General features: G+C 34.8%; 12 protein-coding genes across 12 annotated transcripts; 6 read left to right on the top strand and 6 right to left on the bottom strand. All coding sequences in view use genetic code 12, as the record gives it.

The window, feature by feature from the left end:
- Positions 1-720: 720 nt before the first annotated feature.
- On the bottom strand, positions 721-1,491 carry RPS1 (40S ribosomal protein eS1; the record flags this gene model as incomplete). Its single annotated transcript, XM_002550001.1, has 1 exon — positions 721-1,491. One exon carries the CDS (start codon positions 1,489-1,491, stop codon positions 721-723), a length of 771 nt encoding a protein of 256 aa, XP_002550047.1.
- Positions 1,492-2,334: 843 nt separating this feature from the next.
- Positions 2,335-2,847, top strand: TEM1 (Ras family GTPase; the record flags this gene model as incomplete). The annotated part of the gene is made up of 1 exon (XM_002550000.1): positions 2,335-2,847. One exon carries the CDS (start codon positions 2,335-2,337, stop codon positions 2,845-2,847), a length of 513 nt encoding a protein of 170 aa, XP_002550046.1.
- Positions 2,848-3,195: 348 nt separating this feature from the next.
- On the top strand, positions 3,196-5,709 carry ORC1 (origin recognition complex subunit 1; the record flags this gene model as incomplete). The annotated part of the gene is made up of 1 exon (XM_002549999.1): positions 3,196-5,709. The coding sequence occupies one exon, from the start codon at positions 3,196-3,198 to the stop codon at positions 5,707-5,709; it is 2,514 nt and encodes an 837-aa protein (XP_002550045.1).
- A 173-nt stretch (positions 5,710-5,882) lies between these two features.
- Positions 5,883-6,539, top strand: TSR2 (Tsr2p; the record flags this gene model as incomplete). Its single annotated transcript, XM_002549998.1, has 1 exon — positions 5,883-6,539. The coding sequence occupies one exon, from the start codon at positions 5,883-5,885 to the stop codon at positions 6,537-6,539; it is 657 nt and encodes a 218-aa protein (XP_002550044.1).
- Positions 6,540-6,633: 94 nt separating this feature from the next.
- CTRG_04340 (uncharacterized protein) lies at positions 6,634-8,550 on the bottom strand (the record flags this gene model as incomplete). Its single annotated transcript, XM_002549997.1, has 1 exon — positions 6,634-8,550. One exon carries the CDS (start codon positions 8,548-8,550, stop codon positions 6,634-6,636), a length of 1,917 nt encoding a protein of 638 aa, XP_002550043.1.
- Positions 8,551-10,420: 1,870 nt separating this feature from the next.
- Positions 10,421-11,224, bottom strand: CTRG_04339 (uncharacterized protein; the record flags this gene model as incomplete). Its single annotated transcript, XM_002549996.1, has 1 exon — positions 10,421-11,224. The coding sequence occupies one exon, from the start codon at positions 11,222-11,224 to the stop codon at positions 10,421-10,423; it is 804 nt and encodes a 267-aa protein (XP_002550042.1).
- A 637-nt stretch (positions 11,225-11,861) lies between these two features.
- On the top strand, positions 11,862-12,299 carry CTRG_04338 (40S ribosomal protein S16; the record flags this gene model as incomplete). Its single annotated transcript, XM_002549995.1, has 1 exon — positions 11,862-12,299. The coding sequence occupies one exon, from the start codon at positions 11,862-11,864 to the stop codon at positions 12,297-12,299; it is 438 nt and encodes a 145-aa protein (XP_002550041.1).
- Positions 12,300-13,318: 1,019 nt separating this feature from the next.
- On the top strand, positions 13,319-13,927 carry RPL13 (60S ribosomal protein eL13; the record flags this gene model as incomplete). The annotated part of the gene is made up of 1 exon (XM_002549994.1): positions 13,319-13,927. One exon carries the CDS (start codon positions 13,319-13,321, stop codon positions 13,925-13,927), a length of 609 nt encoding a protein of 202 aa, XP_002550040.1.
- Positions 13,928-14,497: 570 nt separating this feature from the next.
- Positions 14,498-14,821, bottom strand: RPP1A (ribosomal protein P1; the record flags this gene model as incomplete). Its single annotated transcript, XM_002549993.1, has 1 exon — positions 14,498-14,821. One exon carries the CDS (start codon positions 14,819-14,821, stop codon positions 14,498-14,500), a length of 324 nt encoding a protein of 107 aa, XP_002550039.1.
- A 346-nt stretch (positions 14,822-15,167) lies between these two features.
- On the bottom strand, positions 15,168-16,910 carry HOL1 (Hol1p; the record flags this gene model as incomplete). Its single annotated transcript, XM_002549992.1, has 1 exon — positions 15,168-16,910. One exon carries the CDS (start codon positions 16,908-16,910, stop codon positions 15,168-15,170), a length of 1,743 nt encoding a protein of 580 aa, XP_002550038.1.
- Positions 16,911-21,194: 4,284 nt separating this feature from the next.
- On the top strand, positions 21,195-22,502 carry XOG1 (glucan 1,3-beta-glucosidase; the record flags this gene model as incomplete). Its single annotated transcript, XM_002549991.1, has 1 exon — positions 21,195-22,502. One exon carries the CDS (start codon positions 21,195-21,197, stop codon positions 22,500-22,502), a length of 1,308 nt encoding a protein of 435 aa, XP_002550037.1.
- Positions 22,503-23,269: 767 nt separating this feature from the next.
- On the bottom strand, positions 23,270-24,376 carry CTRG_04333 (D-mandelate dehydrogenase-like dehydrogenase; the record flags this gene model as incomplete). The annotated part of the gene is made up of 1 exon (XM_002549990.1): positions 23,270-24,376. The coding sequence occupies one exon, from the start codon at positions 24,374-24,376 to the stop codon at positions 23,270-23,272; it is 1,107 nt and encodes a 368-aa protein (XP_002550036.1).
- Positions 24,377-24,801: the final 425 nt, after the last annotated feature.

Genomic DNA, 24,801 nt, shown 5'->3' with positions numbered 1-24,801 from the left:
TCAAAAGACATACTTGCTCTGTACGAATACTTGTTGATCCCTTGCTGTTTTGCTCGCTTCAGATAAACCCTTTCCCCTCAAGAGTTGTATGCTTTCTTGAATGGTTGTACTGAATCATTGACAGAATTTACCATTCGCAGCTTTTCGGATACTCGTATACAATTTTTTTTTTTTTTTTTTTGGAAACACTAACTTGTAGCAAACTTCACTCTGATTCATCTCACCTACCTGGTGATGTTATACACCTCGTAAAATTCAGCTTGAGCAAAGATGTAAAACCGTTCAATGATCTCGCTTTATAGTCCTATTGTTTGTATGAAGCAAAATTAGAGTCATTTCTGTGATGTGCAATACGTAATTAACGTGGTTTAATTGAATATCAAATTGCAATTACAATATTGAATAAACACTTTCGATTTTTATTAGGAAAATGTTGCGAAACTTGACAAAAATTAAACTTCCAATTCAAATATACTCGCACGATCTTTTAGTTATAGTTGGTGTTTGTTGTATAACCCATCTCAAGACCAAAGAGACCAAACTACATTCCTATTGGTAACCCCAAACACTTTAATTTTTTTTTATATTACTTATATGTATTTTTCATTATGTTTTTATACAAAATAAAATAGAAACCAAAAAGAAAATGCTAAAAAGAGAACCTATATTGTACATTAAATAAACAGAAATACCTTCTATTAATTATTCTTGCTATTCTCCTTAAACAGATTCTAAGACGACATCCTTGAAACCAGAAGAAACTTTTTTACCTTTTTCTTCAGTGGAACCTTCACCGTGTAAAGCCAATAATGAACCCAAGTCGAATTTTGGTTGTTTCAACAATTTAACTTTTCTGATGTGGACGTTTTGTAATGGGAAGATAGTTTGAGTGGATTTTTCAATTTCACGGCCAATGACTTCTGGAATCAATTTGGAGGTTAATTGAGCCAAAGTACAGTTGGAAACTTCTCTTTGCATAATTTCAATCATCTTCTTTCTAACTTCTCTCAATTTAGAAGATTGAGCGTAAGTGGTTTTCTTAATTTGGTTAGCTTGTCTCTTGGTGAAAGCAATAGCGAAAACTCTCAAAACGTAGTCATCAGCAGTCTTAACAGTAACGTTAGCTTCAACCAAAGATTGCCATTTTCTGACCAAAGATCTTAATTTGTCGGAAGTGAAATCCAAACCGTGGAAGTTGGTCAACAAGTTTTTACCTTGGACTTCGTCAACTCTCAATTTGATTTTTCTGTAAGAGTGGTCTTCAGAACCTTGCAAGTCAGCTAAACAAACTTCAAAGACTCTACCTTTTAAGCCATCAGCGGCGTTCTTCAAACCGGTAGATCTGTTGATTAAAGTTTTACCAACGTTTCTGTTTTCAAAGGTGGTTGGAGCTTTGATGTCAAACCAGTCTTTTCTGGTGAATGGGTCAACGACCTTCTTTTTTAAACCTTTCTTTCCTTTAGACAATCTCTTGTTCTTACCGACAGCCATGATGTACTTGAGTTGGTGATTAAGTTAAACAAAGTAAGAAAGAAAAAAAAAATCCCATAAAAAATTTTTATGAGATACACTTGCAATTGAAAAAAAAAAAAAAATTTCACTAGTATTGGGAAAGCGAGAGTTGGGAGAATGAGAGTAAGAGAGACAATGCGTGTGCGACCAGCAGAGAGACAAGACTCAATGTCAGAGAGACACAGAATGTGTGGGTGCGACTGCCAGAATCTGTAAAATCGGGCGAGAGTCCCACCAGAACAAAGGGGCCACCACCGCGCGACTACGTCCATACGCACTCCTATCGTTGGACAGAAAAAAGATTGTTGAATCGTTCAAAATTCACTAACAAATTAGTGTGCGCAAAGTACCAAAACATCAATATACAGGATATAATTAATACAAACTAAATTTCACTACAAAAAACAAAATAAATACACGTGAGCAGGGCTAAAACCCTAAATTGTTGTGCGACATTTTGACAACAATAAAATGTCGCGTCGAACGGTAGTACCTTAATATCAAAATGTAAACAAAGTGCATCAAGAGAAATTCCCTGTCGAACAAAATCAAACAATTATATACATTTAAAACTCAAAAAAAAAATAATTAATAAAGCAAAATACCAAAATAAACAAATTGGTGTATACATTATAAAACACGCAGACAATTAATTTATAGTTAGCATACTCATGGAACAGGAGAATACAAAGGACCAAAATAATCAGTATGTCATGATCTTTACAATTGATATATCTAACCAAAACATATAACTAACAATAGTATAGAGTTGCATTAAAGATTGGTTTAATAGGTGACTCGCAAATCGGTAAAACATCACTAATGGTGAAATATGTCGAAGGGTCTTTTAATGATGACTATATTCAGACATTAGGAGTTAACTTCATGGACAAGAAGATACAAATTAAAAACACAACAATAACGTTTTCGATATGGGATCTTGGTGGGCAAAAGGAGTTTACAAATATGTTACCAATTGTGTCGAATGACGCGGTTGCCATCTTATTCATGTTTGACCTCACAAGGAAATCCACTTTGAATTCAATAAAAGAATGGTACAGACAAGTCAGGGGATTTAATAAAACTGCCATACCATTTCTAGTGGGAACCAAATATGATCAATTCATAGATTTATCATTCCAAGATCAAATTGAAATTACACAACAAGCCAAGAAGTTTGGAACAGCAATGAAAGCGCCAGTTATATTTTGTTCCACTAGCCACTCGATCAATGTCCAGAAGATATTTAAGATAATATTATCCAAAGCTTTTGACTTGAAGTTGAAGCTAGATCAGATAGAGAATGTTGGTGAACCAATATTGATTTACAAATAATAGCTAATACACCTCGCTTTTCTTTTCTTTTCCTTAATTTGTGATTTGTTATTGGGTCAAAAGAGGGAGGGGGAATAAATAGCTGGAATAACGTATTAATTTAATTCTTTTATAGTCTTTTGTTCTTTATTTTATTGCTCAATACAAGGTATTACTACAATTAGATAAGGTTCGTCGCGCATACTTTTTTACCTCGTAACAACCACGCAAGAGAAAATATGGGAAGTTGAGAATACAACCTAGAAAAACGAAGTGATTTTCTCTAAAAAAAAAAAAAAAGAACAGGACCAACTTAAATCATAGAGTTATCAAAGAATCACTTTACAGATCCTCGTATAACAAGAAGCCATGAATTGTATTAAAGGGTGGGGATACAGAATTGAAAATGTCGATAGTGACGATAATAAAAGCCTTGTTGATTCAACTCCCGTCACACGAAGAGGTCGAATTTCACGATCTCAAGCTAGTACAATGGCAATTAAACCAGCTAGTGATAAGATTGTATTGATCAGACAAGTAGACGGAGTCGAGTTTAAAGTTGGAGATGCAATTGAAGTTACCTCGCGGGATAAGAATTTTGGTCTGTCTCTGGAAATTTGTATAATTAAACAAATCCAGTGGGGGACTAGTGAGTTTATCTTAGTACATGTTGTTTGGCTATTAAGACCAATTGAAGTTAGCGGACTACAGGAAGGAATTGCTAAAGAAAACGAGCTATTTCTAACTCCCTATTTTAATGAATTAAAGTATACTGAATTTATCCGTCATATCAATGTTCTATCTGAAGATCAATTTAACGATATTGTCATTGATGAATCCAATTCAAACAATACATTTCTTTTGAGAAGATTGGCAGATGATTATGGCAATTTAAGTGAAAGTTTCGATTACCTGGAGCTACACCAGTTGCTATTATCCAATAATGAAGAATTTACCAAGAAGATTATGAATATGTCATTATCTCATGCCCAGAACAGGAAATCTTCAAGAAGGGCAAGGCAAAGAGAGCAACCAATAAAAACAGAGAAGGGAACCAATAGCAATAATTCAAGCACAAAACTAGTTAATGTTGGGATGGAGAAGAGATCTGGTACTAAAACCGAAAACAAACGCATAGACTTGGGAGCAGAGGAGAAGCAGAAGAAGAAGCAAGATGAACAAGAATCAATTGAGCCATCCGATTCTGACTTGCAAAGCGATTACATTAGTGATGATCATGATCCTGACGTCGAATCTGAAGACGAAGAAGTTGTAATTGAATCCGAAGAAGAGGTAGAAGATGACGAAGCAGACCTTGATGAAGAAGAATCTGATTTTGAAGAGTATGGGAAGAAGCGTAAGAAGAGGACACGGTCCCCTCGAAAGAACAACACTCCATCTCCTAAACGAAAATCAGTTAAATCAAAAACCACAGGAAGTGAATTAGAAGAGTTTTATTCTGCTGTGACTCCAACAAAGAAGATCAAATTCTCTACGTTGGATAGATCTTCCTTACCTGTATTTCTTTCACCAACAAAGCGTGTCCCTGACGGGTTTACGGATACAACGTCTCAAGCATTTAAAGAGATGAAACAGAAATTGCATACTTCACAGAAATTAAATGCATTACCAGGAAGAGAAGATGAATTTGCTATGATCTATATGAATTTGGAGTCAGCTGTGAATGAAGGTACTGGGTGTTGTGTGTACGTCAGTGGTGTGCCAGGTATGGGTAAAACAGCAACTATCAAAGATGTAGTGCAACAAATGACAGAGTCACAATCTTTAGGTGAGATCAAACCATTTAGTTACGTGGAATTGAATGGGTTGAAATTGTTAAATCCCAATGTTGCATACGAAGTGCTTTGGGAGCACATAAGTGGTCACAGAGTTGTCGCAACAAATGCTGCATTATTGCTAGAGGAATACTTTAAGACCGATCAAGCCAACAGAAAACCGTTGATTGTATTAATGGATGAATTGGATCAAATTGCGACTAAAAAGCAAAATGTTATGTACAACTTTTTCAATTGGCCCACTTATAACACATCAAAGTTAATTGTGATTGCAGTAGCCAACACCATGGATTTACCAGAAAGAGTTTTGTCAAACAAAATTTCGTCTAGATTGGGTTTAAGAAGAATTCAGTTCAAGGGTTATACTTTTCAACAATTGGGTGATATCATTTCGCATAGATTAGAAATGATAACAAAGAATAACAGAAGAAAGGTTACAATATCACCCGATGCGATTGGGTTTGCATCAAGAAAAGTTGCTAGTGTAAGTGGGGATGCCCGTAGAGCATTGAATATTTGTCGCAGAGCAGTCGAAATAGCAGAGAAACAGTATTATGATAATCATAAGAACCTGGAAGGTGCAACAACAGCTGGTGACGATGACAAAAATAAGGAAACATATGAAGTTTTGATTTCACACATATTGGCAGCTATTAACGAAACAGTGAATTCACCATTAGCACAGTTTATAGCTGCATTGCCATTTGCGTCGAAGTTAGTGCTCGCCTCAATGTTAAGAACGACAAGAAGAACCGGATTGGCAGAAAGCAAGCTTGGGGATATTATCAGTGAAATGAAAAATTCTCTTGTAATGTCGACTGATCCCAAACAAAAGAAACCCGGCCAGTTGGATATAATGGACATGTTATACACTGATAAATTATTTGGTGATGAGAATGCTGGTAACCATAATTTCAATTTGAGAATTCATTCCTTCAAACACGTTGTTACTTCGTTAGTAGAGGCAGGAATAATTGCATTGCAAACTTCAGCTGGTGAGAGATCTAAATTAGTTCAGTTGAATGTATCTGAAGAAGAGGTTGTGTCTGTATTGAAGAAAGACAATCAAATTGCAGGATTTCTATAGCGTATGAGTATTTGTATAAGAACATAGATTGTATTTACAAATGTGGAAACTGTTGCACTGCTCATCTCACAAAACCGAAAAGAAAAAAGTAAAAACCAAAAAAAAAAAAAAAAAAAAATTCAAATCAAATTATAACTTCAGTTCAAGTCATAAGGAATCTTTATACAAAAAAAATGACTACACAAATAGATCCAACCGATTACGTTGAAGTGGAAAATGGGACTTTGACCTTTGAAAATCCAAAACAGCAAGCAAAATTTGAATTAGGTGTGTGCATGGCCATTTATAAATGGGAAGAGTTAACAACTGCAGTAGATAATAATTGGGGTGGTCCAAAATCATCTGAAAAGAGAGATTGGATCTCTGGTATTGTTATTGATTTATTTTCTGAATCTAAAATTGTTGATATTCAATTGATTGAAGAAACTTTACTATATGCCATGGTTGATGAATTTGATACACAAATTGATAATGATTCTGCATTGGAAATTGGATATTTGATCATTAAATTTTACAGAGATGTAATGATTGAAAAATACGGATCTATTGATGAAATGTATGAAAAATGGCAAGCTAAACAAAGTTCAAAGAGTGTCAATAAAGTACATGTTGAAAATGACCCAAATAACCCAGATGTAAGTGATGATGATGAAGATGACGAAGAAGAAGAACAAGAAGATGATGATGCATGTCATGGTCATCACCATAATCATTCTCACGATGGAATGGATATCGATGAACAACCAGAAGAAGCTCCACAGCTAGCTGGTCCAATAGTTGATGATGATGGTTTTGAATTGGTTCAAAGTAAAGGTAGAAGAAGAAGGTAATTACGTGGTTAGAATCTACAGATAATAATAAGTGTATACATAATAGACATAACATTTTTTATTTTTATATTGGGATAATGCAGGTGTAAGGTAACTAACTCATTGAATTTCTAGGAGTGTTACTTCTAGTATTACTTCTACTTCTATTCAATGTATTTAAGGAATGCAAACTTGTAACGGAGTTTCTATAGGGTCTTCTTTGAAAGTACATTTCTTGTTCTTCTATGGGTGTAGACAATCCTGATGGTAATGGTGAAGCACCTACTGATCTAACATTTGGAGAGCTATTGAATCGGAAATCACTAAATCGTCTGGTTAAATCGTTCAAACTTCCAGGGGTGGATGGAATGGCTTGACTATATGGTCGTTTTCCTGGTAGTGTTCCGTTGTTTTGGCCATAGCCATTGAGTCGAGAATTCAAACTGGCAAAGAAACTATTATTTTCAGTGTTTTCCACTTTGAATAGCTTAATATTGGTGTCCGACCAACAATTGACATTGGTTAATGAATTATTCACCCATTCTAAAGCCTCATCCATATTCGTCGCAGAATCATTTCCGTTAGTATTGTCAAGTTTTAAAAAATTTGTCCAGTTCAGTGTAAGTTTGCTTGTTATGTTTTTAACAATTTTATAATTGTTGGTATTGGTTCCTGAATACTCCTTGGCGATCTCCCCTGAATTATAAATTTGTCCATAAAGCAAAGAAATATACCAACCCAAAGATAGATGGTTCCAATTGAATTTCAACAAGTCAATAGGGGTGCCGGGAAGGAGATCGTATGGAATTTGTGATTTATTCTCTTCTATTACTTGTGCAAAATCGGCATTCGCAATACGTTGAATTAATTCAAAGCTGTCCACACTTGAACCCTGTACACGGGACCAAACTTCATTTAATACAACTTTTAAATAGGGAATGACGATAGTTAAAATGATTGCAAGTGAGTCATTACCAGCCCACGTTTTCCCTAATGGACTGTCCTTTTTCATCTTCTCCCTTGCTTTAGCAGACATACCGGTAGGTAATGATGGTCTCAATGAAGCTTCTATACTTTCAGTTTCTGACATTGTATCATTCAATGGTTCTTCATATCTGTTTGTTGGGATAGGAATAGCTTTAACGGTAGAATAATCACTGCTATTACGATTACCACTGAAGTACTTTTGTCCATCAACCGATTCATTTTCCAGGCTAATTGATTGTTCTTCAATTTTATCATCAATTTTCGTTAAAGAATTCCCTCTGAAAAATACCCCTGAAAAACTGAATATGGTGTTCCATAATTCGTCATATATTTTTTCATTCTTCAACATGCTAAACAACAACATTCGTGATGGTGCTGGATATTTCAATACCGCGGCACTAACAGCTCTAATTAACAAAGCAACAATATCTGCATGAAATGATTTTTCTAATATAAACTCTCGTTTGCTCAAGGTAGCAATTACTTGGGTTATCAATGATGATGCTTGATATGACAAACCACCTCTGAGGTTGGGATTGCTGAGTTTCTTGGTTCTATCGTTGGTTAGTATTGTGCTATCGTTTTCACTGCACACTGGTGGTATTAAATTGTACAATATTTCAATCAATGTTTTTAATAATAGCTCTGGTAAAGCAACTGAATTTGAAATGTAGGAAGATCCAGACGATTGCGCCAGACACGTTGGATCATTCAAAAGTATAGTACATATTTGACTTACCAAGAAATCTCGAGTCGTTATTGGAGTAATGGATAGTTTGTAATTGGATGGTAATGAATTGTAGAAGTCAAATTGTGAAGGTGATGATGTAAAAGATTTAAACAAAAGGTCCAAGAATCCATTATCTTGGATGGAAGACAAGTATAATAATAAATAAGCACATACAAAGACCAAGTTTTTGTATTGTGCTTTTCCATGATAAGTAAACACATAATATAACAAAATAACCATCAATTCCAGAATGTACTTCTTGCCGATAATATTAATAAAATTTTTATTGCTTTGAAGTAATTCCCAGATTAACATTGCTGCTTCTGTACTCCACAATGATGGTTTGACATCTCCAGTCCCAGGCTTTAAAATAGAAAATGCATCCAGTTCTTGTTCTCTTGGTATTTATCAAAGGAGCTCTTAAAATGTTAATTAATGACGAGGCAATGAATAGTAGTTCATTCTCTTTGTGGACTTTTCCCATGTATACTCGAGCCATATTGTATGGTTTCGTCACTAATCCGCCTTCAGTTAAAAACTTTAACTCTGATCTTTGAGGAAGTGGATAAACAATCATTAATGTCAACAATTGGAATGAATAACTGGTGCACAAATATCTCACTTCCCGATATTCGATCTGATCAAAAGCCAAACCATTTTCAGCCGGCGAGGATCTTGATGCACGACACGATAAATTCAATAACGAAGACACTAAAGTTAATAGTTCAATTCTTGGAGTAGCTGCAACCAATAATGTTAAAAATCTAGAACCGTATGTAGTCACATTTGAAACTGATTGATACAAGTTTGAAGAACAAAGGGTGATCAACAATTTCAAAACTTCACAACGATTACTATCAATAGCTGGGTTTGGTTCTTGATATTTTGATGAATTTCCAATACCTGGCTCCCAAACACTCAAAGATTTCTTTGAAGCTGTTTCTGGTTTACCTGTCAAGACAGTGAAGTTTTCGATAAATAATAAATCAACCAAACTGGAAACCAAATTGACTGCAATGCAACTCTGGACATGCTCAGGCTTTATTTGTGGTTTTACTGGTTCATAATCTTCTTCATCTTCATAAAGCGTATGTTGTATTCTTTGTAAATATGCCACGGGGTCGAAATCATTGTTCCAAAACATTTCAATTTCCAAATCATTTCTATAACCATCAAGCTCAAAGATAAAGGGTAACAACTTGTTTAAGAAACGTATGCAATTTAACAACTCAATACTCTCTTTTGAATTGATGCCAAGGTTGGGTGAGTCGCTGGCATAATAGATAACTTTTTGGCATAATTTTTGCACAAATTGGACGGTATTCATCAAGTTTTGTTGTTTTACTTTCTTGACATCTTCTGCTGTTATTACCTCATATATATCATTCGAGCATGTTGGATGTTGCCAGAATTCGCTCCAAAAACCATCATTACTTTCATCTACTGGGATTATATGGCCCTGGCTTAATTTCAAGAAATGATTCCTGAACTTGTTTTTTTCCTCAGGAGTTTTCATCTAGGATAACAAACGAATGCAAATTAAAAACTAGTGAATATGAACAGATCTAATGAATTGCAACTATGCTAAAGTATAAGGTTATAGTGAGGTTCTATTAGGTAGGTACTCAGTGGAAGTTTGGTATTTTTCAGAAATATTAAATACTCCTGATAGGTAGCTTTTCTTTTTTCTCTTTTTTTTTTTTACTCTCTCTTTCTTTCATTGTGATCTCAGTCCGTAATTTTGTCCAGTTTTCTCAGGTTCCTTGGAAGGAGAGTACCCAATTTATTTTTTCTTTTTGTTTGGAGCCGCCGCCGAGGGAGCCATGTAGCCGCCGATTGGACATCACGTTAAACATACCCAACAATTACAACGATCAAGAGTGTTATTCATATGCAGAGATAATTCTTTGAATAACTTCATAGAAATTGATTCTAATTACAATTGCGTCTCCTCTGGAATATTAAATGGATTACCTCATGCTTTTTAAATTTAAGGGATGAATTTATTCGCGTGGCTAAGTATTCTCAATTTTCCGATAATAAACTATGCTATCAAGTCTGCTTGGTTTATTAACAAATCTATAATGTTTTATGTTTAATAAAAAAAAAAAAGGAGGAAGACAAAAATCAGAAGTTATAATACTTAACATGAACATAAATCGTATATACCTATTAATATCCTATATCATCCAAGTTTGTTTCTCTTGACTTGGTGGATTGAAGTTTCTTGGTCATCAAGATTAGTATCTGATTCACGTCGAGTTTTGGTTCCAGCTATAGACGCATATCCAACATCCACATGCATTCCAGCACCATATTTATTGTCTCCTGTATTTGCATCACTGCTTCTGTCATCTCCAAGATCATCCATATTATCATCATCTAAATCATCTGCCTGACCGGTGTTATTTATGACTTTTGGTGTCAATTCATCTGGATTATAAGGAAGTGCTTGAGATACATCCAATCTCGGAAGATCTGTGTAATTTTGTCCCATATAATTATCACCCTCTTCGTCGTCATCATCGTCATTGACATACATATCAGCCACGTATGAAATTGCATTGTAGACATCTTTCAAACTGCCACTTAGATTATTAAACAAGGGATTGGACCAATTGTTGGAAGCTGTGTTCGACGTGATGGTGATATAATTTCCTATAAGATTATTATCTTCAATGTTGATATATATTGAACCATTGTTGAGCCCATGGAATATTATACTTGGATATGTTATATCGAGACCAATATTATTATTATTAAACCAAATCACCACACTACTATTCAATATGAATAGCGACACTGATGAAGCATCTAAATCAGGAATATTTGTTTCTGCTGATAACATATAGTTGCTTCCACCACTATAGATCACTAACTTATCTTCTTCAAGGAAATTTAGTTTGGGAGATGACGATTGATAAACGGCATAAGGGATGGTATTCTCTATGCTAGGACATTCCCGTATTAGTCTCACAGTTTGACTCATTATTATTGAATATTTTTTGGGTTATATATTGTTTTTGATCTGGTGTATAACAGTTTGTACTATGCTAGTTATTGTTGTAATTTTTCAATACTGAACTGTATTTTTTTTTTTTTCTTTTTTATTTTTTTTTTTTTTTATTTTTCATTTTCACTCCATCTGTAGCAGAACGTGGTGTCAAGGCATACCTTCTATGAGCACAACATCTTGGTATACGGATAAGGAAATTAGGAAAATCTTCAGGAAATTGTTTGAATTACTTTTGTATGTATAGAAGTTACAATCTCCTGTAAGGTATTGTTCTATTGAGAAATGTTGCTGTACTAGAGTTAATATTGAACATTATAAAGTATCAATCCCTATTGGTAGCATCGTCAACCACAAACAATGCACGTAAAAAGAATCCAAGATGATCTGTAACAAGTTTGATTTTACAACCATTACAATCACAATGTAAGATAGAGAATGGTGAATGAGTGCAAAGAAGTTTTTTTTTTTACATATACTCTATTATCAGATAAAGAACCCTTTAAATATTTTCCGTTTTTTTATATATTAACATGTAAAGTAAGAAAATATTCTAGAAACCTAACATATTTATAAATGCTGCCCTAAGTAATATTTTTTTAAAATACAAAAAATGATGATTTGGTTGGGAGTGAAGTTTGTTGGTAATGTACAAAAGAAAATTGTTGAAACAAAATACAAAAAGATAAAAATAACCTTCTTAACGGTAAGATTTTTGGAATCTTGCTCTGGCACCACGACCACCGAATTTCTTTGGTTCCATTCTTCTGGAATCGGCAACCAACAAAGTCTTGTCGTAAGAAGCAAAGATTTTCTTCAATTCATTCTTAGAAGCTTCATCGACGTATTTTTGGTGGTAAGCAACCAAACCTTTAGCAATGGCTTGTCTGATGGCGTAAACTTGGGAAACGTGACCACCACCGGTGACTTTAACTCTGATGTCAATACCTTGGAATTTGTCCAAACCGACCAAAGTCAATGGTTCGTAAACTTTGAATCTCAAGATTTCTGGTTGAACCAAAGTGATTGGGGAACCGTTAATTTTAATTAAACCTTTACCGGCTTTAACGTGAGCAACGGCAGTAGCAGTCTTTTTCTTACCAAAAGTCTAAAAAAAATAAAATGTTAGTATTTCAAGTGCTTTCAATGGCATATTTCCAAAACAAAGATTCGAGATTATGGATTATTCATCAACTAGCTTCTAATTAGATACACCATGAATCTGATATACCTGAGAATATCCTATGGTTATTTTCTATTATGATTTAAATTCCCATGATAAAAATTCAAATTACAAATTGTCAATTATTCGTTCATATTTCCTTTCGATAAAAATGAGTATACTTCCACCAATTTGAATATGACACCCACAAGACAAAATTATATTCCTTTCATGGTTTGAACTACTTGTTTATTCCATATCTCAATCTCTATTTCCTGAATATCTAGTACATACTTGAACAGATTGGGTGGACATTGTGTTGATGCTTGACTTTGTAGTGAGAAGGTATCAGATTTTCAAAAATTTTACTTAACTGTCTTGAAAAAAAAAAAACTTTTGTTAAAGAGTGCGTAAGAGACGAGTGGTAGGCGTGTGCGAGTGCAGAGAGATCCTGGAATCCAACTGAGCAGCGAGAAAAAAGATGTGCAAAGCGATAAAAAAAAGTGTTCGCACTTTGTCTCATAGTTAAGAGCTAAATCCTGTACAAGGTTAGGGCTACAGACCTAGCTTATATACAGTACACACTGTGATTTTTTCACACAACTTTGATGTTAACTATGGGGACCTCATAGTTAATTACAGAATATAGTCGCGCTTAACAAGGCAAAAACTTTTGTGCCAGGGGACACACTCCCATCATACAGGCTGATTTCTCATCTTTGCACACACGCACAGTCTCACTCACTCACTCACGCTCACACCCAATCCTGGGTTTCGCAGTATCGGTTTCTCTGTTGCACTCTCACACACAATCACTCTCTCTCGCACCGTTTTGAAAAATTTTCTTACAATTAGAAATTTTTTTGAAGACTTAGTATACCTTTAAGTTTAACCACCAGACAACAACAATGGCTATTGCAAAGAACTTACCATTATTGAACAACCACTTCAGAAAGCACTGGCAAGAAAGAGTCAGAGTTCACTTTGACCAAGCTGGTAAAAAAGCTTCAAGAAGACAAGCCAGATTAAGAAAGGCTGCTAAGATTGCCCCAAGACCAATCGATTCTTTAAGACCAGTTGTCAGAGCTCCAACTGTTAGATACAACAGAAAAGTCAGAGCTGGTAGAGGTTTCACCTTGGCTGAAATCAAAGCTGTTGGTTTGACTCCAAAATACGCTAGAACCATTGGTATCTCCGTTGACCACAGAAGACAAAACAGATCCCAAGAAACTTTTGATGCCAACGTTGCCAGATTACAAGAATACAAATCTAAATTGGTTATCTTTGACAAAAAGACCAAGGCTTCTGAAGTTGCTTCTTACGAACAAGTTGGTGTTTCTGCTACTTTCCCAGTTGAACAACCAGCTCCAGAATCTGGTTTGAGAGCCGTTGAAGTTCCAGAACAAACTGCTTACAGAACCTTGAGATTGGCTAGAAACGACAAGAAATACAAAGGTATCAGAGAAAAGAGAGCTAGAGAAAAGGCTGAAGCTGAAGCTGAAAAAGCTAAGAAATAAGCAAACACTTTGCATTGAAAGAGAAGTTGAGAGTAGTAAACGATGTCTAGGAGAGTTGTATAATATTTTGAAGAAATCCTTTCTTTTTAATTATATATATTATTAATATAAAGGGTAAACGAAAATTAAACCATTTCTTTTTTTCTATCCTTTTCTGTATATGTACTTTAGAGGTATCTTAATTGAACAGTGCATAGTACTGACTATGTCAATTATAACTCGATGAATAGTTAGATACCTAGCAATTGGAAGTATGCAATATACTGATCATTCTATGGCCATCATCAACCATGGATGCAAAAAAATGAAGCTCATCGAACCACTTGTATAGGGTTATATGTGTATAACCACAATTATATTTCTCCATTGTAGTTCTCTACAGTTTATCAAACTATGATAAATTAGTTTTTGTTGTACATTCGACTATGCCTATACTAATATTAATCCCAAATATTTATGTCAAATGGATTCTGTGAAGAATACTGATTTTAGCATAAACTTTATATCCAAAATAATAATACAAGTAACATCCAAAAGAAGTTATTAAAAAATTCTCTTGATTTAACACGTTTAATCGAACAAACCGAAACCCATATCATCATCGGATTCTTCTTTAGCTTCTTCTTCTTTTTCTTCTTCAGCAGCTTCTTCACCAGCAGCGGCACCAGCAGAAGCACCAGCAGCACCAGCAGCGGCAGCTGGAGCAGCGGAGAAGTTGAAGAAGAATTCTTTCAAGTCTTTACCTTCTAAAGCTTTAGCGAACAAGTCAGCCCAGATACCTTCAACTTCAACGTTAGCTTTGGTAGTTAAAGCCAATAATTTTTCAGAAGTGATTTCAATATCGGAGTCAGCCAAGATCAAAGCGGCGTAGGATAAAGCAGATTCAGTAGACATTATAATGTTATGGTAATATACTAGAGATAATCAAATTAAGCAAAGCAGACTATTCTTAGTTAGTTGAATATCGTAAAAGAAGCTTCTTTCCCTCTCTCTGCGGGAAGTGAATTTTTTTTTTGCCAATTCACTTTTGTTAGATCACTCGTATGCGCGTGTAGAGTAGTAGTAACAAAAATGAGGAACAGAAAAAAAAAAAATATATTTGTTAGCTAACATAATTTATAACACGTGCAAATTGTCGCATCCAGGGTTATAACCCTAGAAATATCAAATGCTGCAAATTGTTATTATCACCAAAAACAGCGGGATCATAGACAATCATTCGTGTATTTTATTGTTGTAACTATATACTATCTCTAGCATCACAAAATTCTAAGTACCAATCTTTAGTCCATATTCTAATTCTTTTCCCGTATATAATGAAAAATCCAGCTGATGCCATAATTACAAATTCAAGAACAGCTAGAATAATGAATGTTTTGATATTGCCAAGGGCATCCAACCAAGGTGAACAACAAAATGTAAAAATACATCCCATAATATTGTTAATCAATGCAACACCTGTCATCATTTCTATAACTAAATCAGGATATGCATCCATCAAGTAAGACATGGAAACATCACCAGAACATCCAAATCCAAATCCAATGAAAGCAAGACCAATGTATGTAGGAACCCAACTCCATACTTTATCTGTACCAACGGCAAATAATATTAAGCCAATAGGAGAAATAATCGCTGGTGGAAACAAGAACCACAACCTGTATTCTGCTTCTTGGATACCGTTGTTTCTTTTGGCCATATAGATAGTAAAATGATCAGATAATGTACCAGCAAAGAAACACCCAATAACCGCACCAATCAAACACGGGACATTCATAATACCAACAGCAATATCACCGTAGTTGTAAGGAGGATCATAATATTGATCATCTTCAACTGTGAGATAAAATGTCAACAATGCATTTTGAATACCCCAACAGAGACCAGAATAAATCACTGGTGGGTAGAGAAACACTTTTAATAATAATCTCAATCGGGTAAAGTATTGTTTCAATCCTGTACCTTTTAAGTTTGAAGCAAGGGTGATCATGGCTGTTCTTTTCCAATACGAAATAGGTGGATCATTTATTCCTTCATCAAAGGTGCTATCGGCTTCTGAGTCGTCAAGTTCATGGCTTATAACAATATCAGGAGAAGGTGCTCGTTTTTCACCCACTTTTTCCTTTGCCGACACATTTGGAGACCCAATTGGAGAAACACCGTTTAAATTGTGTTTCATAAATTTGTTTCTATCAAACATAGTTTCATCCAAAAGAAGTACAATGGCAACCAATACACCTGCACTAATGAACACTGCTATCCATCCAACCCATCTGAATCCAACATTTTCTGTGATGATGGATGCTAAAAGTGGTCCAAGGTATGTACCAATAGATGTGGCAAGAATATAGTACGTTAAAACACTTCCTAGGTTATGGGCAAAATATAATTCTGATAAAGATAACTGCACTTGTGCTTCAGCACAGCTCTCGCTTATCCCAACAAACAATTGAGACCAAATGGCTGACGATGTGCTTCTAACTAATGCAAACCAAACTGATCCAATTAGACCAAGGAAAATACAGATGAAATAAGTAATCTTTCTACCATATAACGATGACAATGGTGTCAAGAAAAAAGTTCCAAAGCCAATACCCAAGAAAAGAACACCAGCAGAATTGTTCATTGCATCGTATGAGATACCATATCTTTCATTCAATTGATCTTGTACTGCACCGGCGTCATTTGAAGTTGCAGCAGTAAACCCGGTGATTAAGATAATGATTATAAAATTTTTAAATTTTCGGAGTGAACTCCAATTCAACGGATCATTGCAAGAATTTGATGGTTGGGGGAAAAGAATAATCTTTCCTTTTGTTTTGACAGTAGGAGTTCTAGATGATTGGTTTTTAGCGCTATTAGACTCAGGATCAACTTCAGCAGCATAAATATTAAGTGTACCTGGAATGAACTCCTCGTTCTCGCAGTCATTGATTCCAACGTTAGTTTGGACAGGTGATAACGTGATGTCGTGATCTGGCATTGAATCGATTTTAGTTTTTTTTTTAGTATTATTATTTGATAAAAGTAAAAGTCAGTGTCGGTAATAAAGTCACTGTAAATGATACTGTGTTAATGAATCTCAATATTGAAGTGTGTAAAGCAGTATACTTATGATATCTAAATGGTTATGTGATTATTAGCTGCTAGCTTGATACTGTGAGCATTCCGTGTAATTCAAAGATGATAAAATAGAAGGGAATTGTTCACTGTCTTTATATGAGTTTGGGAGTGGCTTACCGCTAGTATCCAGTTGTTTTCGGTGGGTTAAAGATAAAGCCGAAGTAAAAATAAAATGAATAAACAGTCGGAACTTTACAAAGGAACAATGTCTTATCAGTAAAACAAAATATTAATTAAAAACGAAAAAAAAAAAAAAAAAAAAAAAGAATATCTTAACGCTGAGCTTGGAATGAGCATCAATGCACACGATCAGACAACAAAAAGAAATTTTCTCTCCTTCTGAGTTTACCAAATGTACTCTTTCATGAGTCCCTGAGATGGTTAATGAAAACTATTTGCTAACCATGAATTAAAAATGATTTCACCATTGATCTATAATTTGCAACCATTGCAATATCAAGACAAAAGCTGTAACAACTAAATTGTGTTAAACCGGGAAGATAGAAAAGGTCTTGTGTGGAGACAGAATGCGCTTTCTTGAAACCAACTGCCCCCTCATCCAATGTAGAAAACCATCAAACTCTTTGGTAGTATACGGCACAAGTATAGATAATCTCTGGTTTTGCGGGGAACTAGTCAGATAACAATTATGATAGAGGATGGACAAGTTTCTTCAGATAACCAGGTTCATTCAAAATTGCGTAATTATTGCCTAATATGGAATTTAAGCGGCAATGGAAACTTTGACTGCAAAAATTGAGTAATAACGCAACCAAAATGATTCAAATTTAAAGATTTGGATTTTGTAGCAATAATTGATTCTTATAAATTAAGGCCGGAATTTTTATTTTATTTTTGGATAAATTTTGAATGAACTTTTGAAGTAAATTTTTTTGCATCTTCAAAAGAGACTAACATGAATGAATCAATTTGAAAACGGATTCACCCCTTTGCCTTCCGATTGGCATAACAACAAGGAGAACTGGTCATTCATTCTTTAATTATATCCCTGCGTTAATCAAACAAACGAGTATTGTATCAAGATGATATGTTGATTTTGCAAGAATTTCAGTTCAATAAAAAAAAATCAATCTTTTACATTTTCCGTTTGAATTTTCAACCCTAATTCCAGGGTCTTGGTTATTGATAGTGTTACTTTTTACAATTACATGGTGTATGTAGATAAAACGAAGTTGGACAAGAAGTGAGCACCCCAGGTTTGGCATAAAATTACCCACAGTTTTATCGATATCTCCATTTGCACTGCATCTTGTAACTGGATTGTGAGTTGGATTCAGTTTCCCTCTCAAAAATAACACAAAATGCAAATATAATCTTTGTTTGCTCGTTCATTCTTGTTTATGATTTTTTTTCGCCCATTACGTCACAATAGAAATGAGGAAAAAACAAAAAAGATAAAAAAATACTTCAGTTATAACAAATTCTGGGCGCGACTTACCACCATGGTCGACCGCGGAAATGCAGCCTACGAGCCTCATAGTAACTGGTCGTAGAATTTCATGTAATTTTCTTGTACCTTCCATTTGCAACAAATTCTTAGATATCGTTACGAAACATTATAGAACTAAACACAAGTAAAGGTATCCAGCAAACACAGTAGAGGACACGAAATCGAATTGCCCAACAAGACCTTCCTAGTGATAATATAATATTATATTAGTATTTTCCATTATTTGAATTATTATTTATATCTGTCTTGATTGTTTGACTTAGTCCGCTTTTTTTTGTTTGTTTGTTTTTCTTTAATGTGGCGATTTCCAGCAGAACAAATCAAGAGTAGGAGATCACTGTTTAGAACTTGCAAAATGAAATTTACTTTTAGTGCAAATAATTGCCTCATCTATTCACCAATTGATACTACCATGAAACATGGCAGCAAGTGGATTTTTCTATCCTGTTGAACTCACCCTGAAAGAAATTGGCAATAGAAGAAGAAGAAGAAGAAGAAGAAGAAGAAGAAGAAGAAGAAGAAGAAAAAAAAGCAAATCATTCTTGTCTGTTATCCACGTTTTAAATAAAGTTATTTTTCTCATTCATCCCCTTTAATTTATAACAAGAACAAGAAAAAAAAAGGTAGAATTGTACCACGGGGAAATGGCGTGAACTCATTGATATACTAAGCCATCATTTGCTACAGCAACCTTTTTGGTAGTTATCTCTTAGTCTTTCCTGATGACTATAAATACAAGTAGATCAAAACGTGGTAGTGCAATAGGTAATCAAATTTTTTTTTGTTTTCCTTCGTCCCCCCATGTGATACGACCTGAAAACTAATGCGAGTCCGTATAATGTGTTGTTTCAGATTTGAATTAACTTCGATGGGTAGTGAGGTACGCCATAAGGAATCTGTTTTGAAACTATCGGAAGAATCCTCAGTGATACTCTTGCAAATAGTCAATAGAACCAGGATAAAACACGGTATCGGAAAGTTACACCCACAGTAGTTTTCATTTCTGTGGATATAGAGTCCCACTCACACACGGAGAAGATAAACATATTTAAGAAGTTTCACATTGGATTTCAGTGAAATTCTTCATTGATACGGTTATGTACAGGAACTGGTAATGTAAAAGGTATGTATCACAACTTAATGATGTAGAAATAATTTAGTTTGTACATTAGACTTGAGATGGCTTTCATCCCTTTCAAAAGATAAAAGAAATAATATTTTCTTCACAGTTGTTTCTTTCGTTCTTTTTCTTTTTTTTTTTCTTACTATGTGTGAAAGGAGGCACCACTACACAAAATGAATAGAGGTAAATAAATCAATAAAAAAGCCATCTCTTATCGTACACACATTAAGTAATGGTGGTTAACTACTATTCGAGCGAAGGTTTTTATGTTTCTTAAAATAAACTCTGTTACTATTACGTAATATATATTTTTAGTTAAACGATACTACAAGAATAAAGCCAAAGTATATTAAATTACACTCAACCAGAGCGTTTCATCTTAATAAGCTTGTGGACGCGATGGTGGTGGTTACGTGGTGCTTATCCTTTCTTTTTCTTGTTCTAAATCTTCATTTCACACAGACTAAAACTGACATCGTACAATTTAACGGATATTCGACGTCTCCTATTTGTGTTCTACAGCTACAACGACAGGCTGGAACTATCATGAGTTTAACACAAATGGGCCCGGTTCACGGATTAACCACTAAAACCAAGAAAAAGCCCAATTAATAAAACGCACAACAGATTAAATTAGAAGCATGGGAGACAATGTTTAAATTTTTTTTTTTCTTCGTCTCCAACACAAAAGGGAGGGGGGAGAGAGCGAGCGAGCGGGCCAGTATTTTGTTTTGGTGTTGTTTGTTTTGTTTTGTGGTATTGCGAGCCAGCCCACAACTAACCAATAAAACATAGTTTGCACCAACACAGTCAAATAACCATATCACATCCTCATATTGTTAGTTTTGTATTAGTATTATTGTTCTTCTTCTGCTTCTTCCACCTGCATTGTTTATATTTTAGCACAACCCAATTTGATTTCCTACACAAAATCTTACACACTCGCTCTTGAAATATGTATGTGAAAGGCGCGCAGAAAGAAAACCCGATAAAAACAATTTCACTTTTTCCTTTCAGCTTTCCAATTAAAATTCCAACTAATATAAATATAAACTGATATCTCTTTCCTCTTGCCCAAAAAATAAAAAAAGAAAGAAGGAAGATCTTCAATTTGGGTTTTAATTAATTCTTGTTTTTCCCTTTATTTCAATTAGATTTGTCGTTCTCTTTTGGTGTTTTGTTTGGTTTTTAAAACAACTTATCCTACAACCTACCAACCCATCCATCTATTTTTTTAACGTGTACACACAGATTTTTGCAGAAATCGTACACTCACTTTTTCAACATCTACATATACACACACACATTCATTGTAATTGACTTATTACAAGAAATATATTTCCTAAACAAGTTTGTTATAAAGGTATATATATATACAAAAACATTTTATTGGAATCCAGAAATCTAGCATATTTTTCTTAACAATCAATCGAGATTTTCCTGCTACTTTTTTTTTTTCTTTATTCCTTGATTTTGCATCCACGTTTTATTATTGCTTTTAAAGTACTACAACAACAAGAATTTTTTTGTCTTACAATTTTTGAATAATCATGCAATTATCTTTATTATCATCTTCAGTGATTTTATTGCTTGTTCAGTTAATTAATGCTGTGGCTATTTCCAACCCATCTAAATCTAACGGTGTTAAATTCAAGAGAGGTGGTAACGTTGCCTGGGATTATGAAAATGATATCGTCAGAGGTGTCAACTTGGGTGGTTGGTTCGTCTTGGAACCATACATGAACCCATCTCTTTTTGAACCATTCAAGAATGGAAATGATGAATCTGGTGTTCCAGTTGATGAATACCACTGGACCCAAACTTTGGGTAAAGAAACAGCATCCAAGATTTTAGAAGACCACTGGGCAAAATGGATTACCGAATGGGATTTTCAACAAATGAGCAACTTGGGTTTAAACCTTGTTCGTATTCCAATTGGTTACTGGGCTTTCCAATTATTAGATAACGATCCTTATGTTCAAGGTCAAGTTGCTTTCTTGGATGAAGCTTTAGAATGGGCCAGAAACCACAACATCAAGGTCTGGATTGATTTGCACGGTGCTCCAGGCTCCCAAAATGGTTTTGACAACTCTGGATTAAGAGACAGTTTGGAATTCCAAAACGGTGACAATACTCAAGTTACTTTGAATGTCTTGGCTGAAATTTTCCAAAAATACGGTACTAGTGATTACGATGATGTTGTTGTTGGTATTGAATTGGTTAATGAACCATTGGGTCCATCCTTGGACATGGATGCTCTTAAAAAGTTCTACATGGATGGTTACTCATCTTTGAGAAACACCGAAGGTTCAGTTACTCCACTTATTATCCACGATGCTTTCCAAGTTTCTGGATACTGGGATAACTTTTTAACTGTTGCTGGAGGTCAATGGAACGTTGTTCTTGACCACCACCATTACCAAGTTTTCTCTGCTGGTGAATTATCTCGTGACATTGATCAACACATTTCCGTTGCTTGTAACTGGGGTTGGTCTGCCAAGAATGAATACCACTGGACTGTTACCGGTGAATGGTCAGCTGCTTTGACTGATTGTGCTTACTGGTTGAATGGTGTTAACAGAGGTGCTCGTTGGGAAGGTGCTTATGATGGTTCTCCATACTACGGCTCTTGTGAACCATACTTACAATTCTCCTCTTGGACTGATGAACACAAAACCAATGTTAGAAGATACATTGAAGCTCAATTGGATGCATTTGAATTCACTGGTGGTTGGATCTTTTGGAGTTGGAAGACTGAAAACGCCATTGATTGGGATTTCCAAAAATTGACCGACAATGGTATCTTCCCACAACCACTTGATGATAGACAATTCCCTAACCAATGTGGTTTCAATTAAAATTAAGTTAACAACAACAACAACAACAACAATAAAAAAAGTTTATTCGTCGGTTTATAGAGATTTTTTTTTTTATTTTTCAAAAAGGAACTATTATTGCTTTTTTTTTTCTTTCTCCTTTTGAAAGAATAGGATGTGGAAAAAATGAAACGTAACAATAGGGTGGTTGGATTTTCCGAATTGCTAATTGCTATATTTTATTTTAGAGCATCCGTTTCTTCTTTCTTTTTTTTTTTTTTATAACTTTGTATATTAATTAATCTAACAATTTCGTCATCTTTTACAGTTGTCTGTTTCTGTGTGTAGGTTCATTTTTTTTTAGAGATTATTGGAAACAATAAGATCAACATATGTACAGAGTGACCTACTGTTATAATCATTTCCTTTTTATCTTCTGAATTTCTCATGCTGGTGTTTACTTTTGCTAAAATTAGACAGTCTATTGAGATTTCAGGGATGCTAACCTGTTTTTATTTGGGAAATCAAGCACATTTCAAGGCTCACAGCAACTGATGAAACTATATAAAAAAAAAACACAACCAATGCAACTTTTGCAAAAGTCTAGATTTGCAATCGCTGGTGCAACGCGCAACCTAAAGCACCATAAAAAAAAAGTTCAGGTACGCTGGCTGTGCATTATCACACACATAATATGAAAGCAATCCAAACATATACAAAGTTAATCAGAATTTTCTTCAGTATTGTTTTATTTTTTTAGATCTACAAATTTCATGTCATAACTATACATCTAAATTGAATTCTTTTTTCTAAAAGACATCTTTTTGTTCTGGAACTATAGTTTTAACTTTACCGGTTTTGATGTAACTTTCAACATTTTCCACTACCCACTCTTCCATGCTTCTAGAAGCTTCAATAGAATGTGTTCCCAAATGAGGTAAGGAAACAACATTAGGTAATTCATACAATTCAGGACTTACTTGTGGCTCGTGTTCAAATACATCAGACCCAAATGCCCCAATCTTACCAGACTTGATCATTTCTGGGAGCACAGCTTCATCTATAATGGCTCCTCTGGCAATATTCACCAACACAACACCGTCCTTCATCTTCCCAATGGAATCCCTGTTAATCATATGTCTGGTGTTGGCATTCAATGGGATACCAATCACAATCACATCTGCAGTCCTGTACAACTCATCTAAACTGACATATTCGGCATTACCTTCTAACTCAGGTGATAATCTGTTTCTGTTGTAGTAGATGATCTTGTCAAACCCAAATGGTGTCAATCTGTCTCTAATGGCTCTGCCAATACCTCCCATTCCCAAGATCGCAAGCACTTTACCTTGTGGCGAGTGTGCCATCTCGATTACAGTCTTACCTTCAGCCGCGGCCTTGGGCCATTTCCCTTGAATCAACGCCTTGTGACCCTGTATAAAACTTCTCATAGCTGCCAATAATAAAAATACAGCAGTGTCAGCAGTAGGACCAGCTACAGGATCAGTGACATTGGAAACTTGAATACCTAATTTAGTGAATGGTTCAACATCAATTTGATCATAACCTGCGCCACAATGACTGATACTTTTCAAACTACTTGGTGCGTATTTAGCAATTTCAGCATCCAATCGACCTGTAATTTCAATTGAGTCAAAATCACGTGCAATACTAGTTATATCATTGTATTTGGTTTGTAAATCACTAATAAATTCTTCACGATTCTTCGATTCACAATCGATAACATCAGCAATCTCACGGAGTTTATTCCATCTAGTTTCCGATAAGGCAAATGGAGAAGTTCTTAAAACTTTTGGTTTTGGATTGGTTGTCATAGTGCGTAGGTGGTTTATAGACAGACGAATTATTATTCCACAACAGGAATTGGTCGAATTTATATAGATGGTCCTTATCATTTCTTCTTTTTCTTCTCTCTTTTTTTTTTTTAATTAATTAAATGGAAAACAGAAAGAATAATTATCCCGAAAAATTTGTTGTGGACAAACCGAGATGTTTTGTGATCTCAAAACTGCGGGGACTTGTTCCCGATGCCAAACAAAGATAGTACGCAGATTAATTGGCCTACATGTTGACTGTCGCTTATAACTCAAAGAGGCATAAAATGACGAACACAACGTGTCATTGTTGGTAGAGTCATTACATTTTTGTTCTTGACTTCGTTGTCGGAGTCAACCTGGTAATCCAAAGATCTACAACCCATGTTAGTTACTGTATTGTAAACATACTAGAAGCTGTTAATTGTTTAACAAATACACATATCCATCAATAGTTATTTGTAACACTAGTTGATATACTAACTAATGTGTATATTCAAGAACCA

This window comes from Candida tropicalis (assembly GCF_000006335.3).
Source record: "Candida tropicalis MYA-3404 genomic scaffold supercont3.6, whole genome shotgun sequence".
Taxonomy (NCBI): Eukaryota; Fungi; Ascomycota; class Pichiomycetes; order Serinales; family Debaryomycetaceae; genus Candida; species Candida tropicalis.
This window is presented reverse-complemented; position numbering and strand designations above follow the sequence as displayed.